At 35.2% G+C, this 6,515-nt stretch overlaps 1 protein-coding gene across 1 annotated transcript; it reads left to right on the forward strand.

Annotated features, from left to right (window-relative positions):
* Positions 1 to 535: 535 nt before the first annotated feature.
* Positions 536 to 4,800, forward strand: LOC131737988 (uncharacterized). Its single transcript, XM_059030550.1, has 7 exons — positions 536 to 743; positions 1,117 to 1,270; positions 2,250 to 2,318; positions 2,485 to 2,633; positions 3,618 to 3,713; positions 3,799 to 4,109; positions 4,578 to 4,800. The coding sequence occupies exons 1-7, from the start codon at positions 619 to 621 to the stop codon at positions 4,769 to 4,771; spliced, it is 1,098 nt and encodes a 365-aa protein (XP_058886533.1). The 5' UTR covers positions 536 to 618; the 3' UTR covers positions 4,772 to 4,800.
* The last annotated feature ends 1,715 nt before the right edge of the window (positions 4,801 to 6,515 follow it).

The raw sequence follows: 6,515 nt of genomic DNA on the forward strand, positions 1-6,515 counted from the left end.
AATATTTAAGTCTTTAGCGAGCTAAACTTTAAAATAATAACTTTACCTGTACCTTGTCAATAGCATATACATGCTGTGTGTGTGTGAATAATATATAATGGCTGATTTCACTACATACTATAATTTTGCAGAAGTTAATCGTATTTTAAAATATAGTATAGTAAACGTGGTCACATGTTTGTTATCCCAGGACACGCAATCGTTTTTTTTTAAACCAGACGTTTATTTACGTTTACGTTTTATTACGCATTGATGGTAAGATATCTGTAATGTTAATCCTGTAAGGCTAAAAAAATATATATTTAAGGGAAGCTGCTTTAGTTATGGAACTAGATTTGTTTCTTTGCCTTCCACATACAATGTACTGCTTATTAGAAACTATGAATTGGGAGACCTGCTATTTTTAAAAATAAGAGAGTTGGCTAAACGTGTGCAGCATATTTGCTACAGAAGTGGGCCACTGGTAGGTGTATTTTGACTTTTAAAATACAAATTATTTTTGTCTTTAGTTATAATTCGAGTTCCGCATTGAGGAAAAACAGCCGGGAAAGTCCAACGTTTAGTAAAGAACTGGTTCTCCTTCCCGATAATACATTTTCACATGTCCCAAGACGCGGCATGAAAGCTATGCTTTTTGAACACGGGCACGTGGTTTCAGCACTGGAATTTAACGTCAGCTGGGATGAGCAGGCAGTATTGGAATCAATCAAGAACACATTCTCTGAAAAACTGAGTTCCTGCAGGTGGTTTTTTAAATTGTAATTCTCTGTGCTCCCCACATTGCTGTTTGTGAGCTCATTAGCAGTTTTCACAGAGTTCTTTTGAAATTTGGTGTACATTAGTTTCGCCATGTGATTGTGTGCATGTGGTCTTTGCTGTAGTAATTATTTCAACAGTGCATCCCAATCAGTGTAAGTTAAGCATTTTTATCATGTTTTCAATTGTCATAATAAACTGTTATTTTAAAGCGACTTTAATGTTTATACAGTGAAAGCAATGTAAAAAATAAACTACATAAAGACATTTACCCAAAGTTAACCTAATGTTGTAGCTACATGGTTTTGTCTAGGTGTACCTTAATATGTTAGTTTTTATTTTATTGTTTTTTTGATGCAGAATTGAAATTCTACTAGGATGCCATAATAAACTCGTGAAACCATCTTTAACACCTGGGCAAAAACTAAGCGGACACATGCTTAAAAAGATCTTTACCCAAAGGTCAATTTATGTCCGACCTGACAGGGTTCTTTTAGAACTTGGAGGAAAACGGGTAAGTATTGGATTTATCTAAATAAATAGTTAATCTCACTTTCAACCAAAGAGGTCTTTAGACATTGATCATTAAGCAATTTGAGGCTTTCAGAAATTGCAACATGGTGTTGACCGCAAGCTTTTGGACACTGCTAAGTTTTCTGTGATGAGAAAATTGGGACAGGACAGAATTTTGAATCTTATTTTGACCACTGCTAATTTGGGATGCTGTGACAGAAATATGATTCTTGGTTGTAAATCTCCCTCCTAACCTGTGAGGGCGCTAAGCAGCGAGGACTGAGTTCTTTGGACGGGCTGGCCTGACAGTTCTTTCCCCCGGTCAGGAAGTCGGTCAGTCTGGAAGAAAGCGAGACTCCGTTGCAAGAATGTATTGACCTGGAAGGTAAACAATGTAGTAGCCGCAGATTGTAAAGGCAGCTGCATTCGTTTACCAAGGGGTAATGCATGACAGCACATAAGGGGGACAGAGACTCGTAATTTGTTCCTTCGCATTGGTTTTTAGTGAGTACAGCACCAGAAGCACGATACACCAATTTTAAGTGAAATTGTGAGTTGCGTTTTTGTTTGTTTGTAATTGTCTTGTACGTTACCAGACAGTTAACACAGTTCCGGAGCTGTCACCATGGGCGAGCACAAAACCGGACAACACTGCACCTTTGTCACAAATAAACCTGTATCACCCACCACAAGCACTACTGCACACACCCAGGACTGGTGACCGTGTTAGTATATTGTGGGACAGATATTTGTGTTTATTAATTGGGACTGCAACCCTGTTATATACTCTGCATTATTATTTGGTCACCACACCTGGATAAGAATAAAAACTGTTCGAAACTGGATTATAAATGTTTGTGTGTTTCATTACAGCACTGCATCACACCTGCACGTACTACTTACCACTTTGCCACAGATGCATATAACAAAGTTCACAAATTTGTGAATAATCTTACAGTATAATGTGTATTTTTTTACAGGCAGAAAATTCAGATGAAGACATCATTGATGTAACTGAAGCTCATGCTCTGTCTTTCTCATCTGTTCAGGTAAGTCAATATAAGTTTGCATAATGCTGGCTGAAAAGTGTGGGTGTCTACACTAAATTACTTTTGGTTTGTCTGTCTAGTATTTGAAGTGTGTCTTTTTTAAGGTTGTATGATTTATATTTAAAGATTGTCATTTAAGTTTGAATTGCTTTATTTTCGTTCACAGCCTTCAGTTTGTGTTGAGAATACATCTCAGAGGGAGAATATGAGCAGCAAAAGCACATTTGCTGATGATCACTCACTACCTTCAGAAAGCCACATTTGCAGATCAGAATCTGTCACAGCTAAAACCAGTGTATGTGAGGATACATATAGGTAACATATCTGAACCTACTATAAGTGATACAAAACATTGAATTTTTGTACTGAGTAAATAACATGCGTGAATAGCTTAAGGTTAAGGAGAGTGCTGTATTTTGTGAGAAGCAGCAGTCATGATGTCAGCAGGGTAGTTCGGCAGGTCCGCTGTAAGAAGCTGATGGCAAGTGTGTTTAGGGAGAGACTCATTTGTTTGATTCTGAAATTAACTGGCAGATCAGCTGTTGTATCAGCCGTAACTTTTCTGTTTGCTTCATGTTTAAAAAAAAAAAAAAAAAAAAAAAAAAAAAAAAGGATGGCAGCAAGTATGAACCAAGTACAGTCTATTCCAAAAACAGCATTGACATTCTGTTACCAATAGGCTACCATAACAAATGCATTATATATATATATATATATATATATATATATATATATATATATATATATATATATATCTTAGCAGACGCCCTTATCCAGGGTGACTTACAATTGTTACAAGATATCACATTATTTTTACATACAATTACATTATTTTATCTTTTTACACATTATTTTTACATACAATTACCCATTTCTACAGTTTGGGTTTTTACTGGAGCAAGAAAGGTAAAGTACCTTTCTTAAGGGTACAGCAGCAGTGTCCCCCACCTGGGATTGAACCCACGACCCTCCAGTCCAGAGCCCTAACCACTACTCTACACTGGTGCCCTAATATATATATATATATATATATATATATATATATATATATATATATATATAAAAAAATTGTGCTTAAAGGGAGTTGAACATATTCTTAATTCATGGTATTCTGGTGTGTGTGTGTGTGTGTGTTTTTTTCTGTGACTAAAACTAACTACATACAAGTAAACTTATTTTTAACCATGTGATTATTTTTGTAATCCTTTGACATTCCTAATTAGAGTAAAACAGCAATATCCACAATACTAGATTTTCCATGTTTGTAAAAATGTTTTGTCCTGTGTTTTCATTTCAAAGGAATTATGTAGATCTTTTGGATACTGGAAGTCTTTCAGACGATTCAGATTTAAATGAAGCCATTTCCCGATCTCTTGTGGACATTCAACCTATGCTGTAAGTATCGTATACAGTACATAAGTCACGTATGAGTATGACAATACAAATTGTTGAAGTTAGCTATTTTCTTTTAATCTTTCAGGGAAGAAAGCTGTTCATTGAAAGAAATACTTAAGCCCTTTGAAAATTCACTCAGCAGTGAAGTTGTTCGTTACAATATTACAAGGAGAAATGTTTGGGACGGTACTGTCCGAGCCATGAGCCGACCTAACTTCTTACCAACCAAGCAGATGGACATAAAATTTACTGATAATGAAGGAATTTCTGAAGGTGCAGTAGATCTCGGTGGTCCAAAACGTGAATTTTTGCGCCTAGTTCTGGAATACGTTCGGGATCACAGCGGAATGTTTGAAGGAACACAAGGAAAAAAAGTTCTTGCTTGCAGTATTGCAGGTAAAATACTGGGAGGGGGGGATCCAGAATAGAAGTGTTCTTATTTCATGAAAATTCTGTTTAATACTGAAAGGTAATTTACCATTGTTTTATTTTTAATATTTATTTTTACTTAATGATCCCTTTGTTACTTTGATATATGTAGGTAGGTATACATAGGTGAGGATGCAATCACAACTTTCACCCACTTGCAAACTCCAAACCCACTATTCAATTACTCAGTTCTGGTTTTCCATTTAGGTAGATTCAAGAAGCTACCAAAAAAAAGTGAAGCATTTATAATTTGTAATTCATGGGTAGATCCAAAATTCTATTTAATCCCTGCTATAGTATCCCTCTTATAAAGGTTTACAGCAAATTGCAACTTAATTTAATTGAACATTTTAAGATCCATTTTAAAATGGGTTTAATATTTAACCTTTTTATTTCAGATAACATTTAAAAATCCTTATGTCTTTATTATTTTAGCACTTAAGGGCAACAGCTACTTCTATGCTGGACAGCTGATGGCTATGTCAGTCATTCATGGAGGTCCACCTCCTCAGTTTTTGTCTCCAGTTCTTACTGAGGCACTGATATGTGGACCTGATAAAGTAATTGTATCTGCAGAGGATGTGGCAAATGAAGAAATCCGTTCACAAATAATATTGGTGAGTTGTTAACTTGTTGTTTTTTTCATTTCTCAATTTGATGTATATGCATTAAAGGAGAAAAACATATCCCAGAATGTTAAGTTTAAACACAAAGAAAAATGTTTACAGTAGCTACAGTAATGTTTTGTTATGATTTAAATATGTATTAAGATCAATCAATATGTTAATATGTCCCATATTTCAATAACACTCAGGTAGGTGATCCTGCACTACTGTGGAGCTCGACACCTTGAACATTTTGTTCACTAATGTTTGTTTTTTTTAGTAAAAGGGGATTAAGTTGTTTTTTTATCAAAGAGCATCTTGTAAATGCAAGCAGCAGCAAAAAGAAGTCTGTTTATACATCTTAATATTTTTTGAGAGATTTTGCCTTCCCTTTAACAAGTGAGCCAGTCTTGCCTGTTAATTGAAAGTGTTTGTTCTTTCTGAAAGGTTATGCTAGTGACTGATCTGATTTACTACCAAAACTTCTAACAGGAATAAAATATTGCAATTTAACCTACTACAGATCATAAAAAGTCTTGGATTAACAGTAATAGATTGAGAGGGGCAACACTTTTCAGTTTTCAGATCTTGAAAGTACTTCATCTCAGGAGTACAGTTCTTTACACTGGTGTTAATTTAATTTTTTTTCTTTCTTAAATCACTTGACTTGCTACTTTTTGTTTTAAGATATAAAAATTCAGAATTCTTTATTTTTTTTTAAAGTCATTATAAATGTGATTGAGGGTCTTTTTTTTGTTAGATCAGGGATGCCAGTTCAGAAGATGCTTTAGAAGATGCTGTCAGTAACGCTTCCAGCATTTTGGCATTGTCAGGGTGCTTCAGGCGAATTGATATGCAAAACCGAGGAGAGGTAGCTATAGATATAGCCAGTTGGTATGTGCTGCAGAGAACCAGGGCTGCATATGAGAGGTAAAAACTGTATTAAAACAGTAAGTTATTTTCTGGAACAAACTAGCAGTTCTTGGTAGGAGGTAGTTTTATATCTTTGGTAGTATTCCTGTTAATAAGTTGTCTGTATAGTACACTTTATAGTTACAAGCCTTGCACACCTAGTTGCACCTGTGAGTAAATACAGAACAGATGTGCAATACTTTACCTTTGGTGTAACTACATAACCTCACTTGACATTTTGTTCTCAGTTTTTCCGAGGGCCTTACGGCACTTGGCATGCTCAATGCCTTGAAGACCTATCCTGTGCAGCTGAGATGTCTTTTTGTGGAGAGCATAGAGAGACTGACTGCTGAACATTTAGAAAACCTTTTCAAAGTTCATCTTTCGGAATCTGGCAGCAACAAATATGGCGAATGCATTACGCTTGGTTTTTGGAGAGATTATTTGCAGGATGCTGAATGTAAGATTTGCTATTAAATTGCTTAATTTGCTTAATTAAATGAAGTGAGATATTTACAAAGCAAGATGCTCTTAAATTGTATCATAGTTGTTTTGTCTGTCTAATGTAATTCTTTTTATATTCTTGTTGAATGCATTCTTATTGTAAAAGTACTGCCAATATTTCTTTACAGTGAAATTAACAACAGTTTCGTTGGAAGAAGTTCTTGTTTTTGTAACTGGAAGTGACAAAATTCCAGCACTAGGATTCAGTCCTGCTCCTTCTGTCGAGTTCCTCCATGACGAAGATCACAGGTTCCCAATTGCTAATACCTGTGAGAACGTAATTCGACTGCCACTGAAGAGCAAATATGAATATTTCAAAAAGGACATCGACTTTGGAATAAAAAATTCCCAT

This window comes from Acipenser ruthenus, chromosome 9, assembly GCF_902713425.1.
Source record: "Acipenser ruthenus chromosome 9, fAciRut3.2 maternal haplotype, whole genome shotgun sequence".
NCBI lineage: Eukaryota > Metazoa > Chordata > Actinopteri > Acipenseriformes > Acipenseridae > Acipenser > Acipenser ruthenus.

Coding starts and splice junctions, on each gene's coding strand:
- LOC131737988 (XM_059030550.1), top strand. CDS start 619: ATGAAAGCTATGCTTTTTGAACACGGGCACGTGGTTTCAGCACTGGAA. Junction 744..1,116: donor GAAAAACTGAGTTCCTGCAG/GTGGTTTTTTAA, acceptor TTTTTGATGCAG/AATTGAAATTCTACTAGGAT. Junction 3,714..3,798: donor GTGGACATTCAACCTATGCT/GTAAGTATCGTA, acceptor TTAATCTTTCAG/GGAAGAAAGCTGTTCATTGA.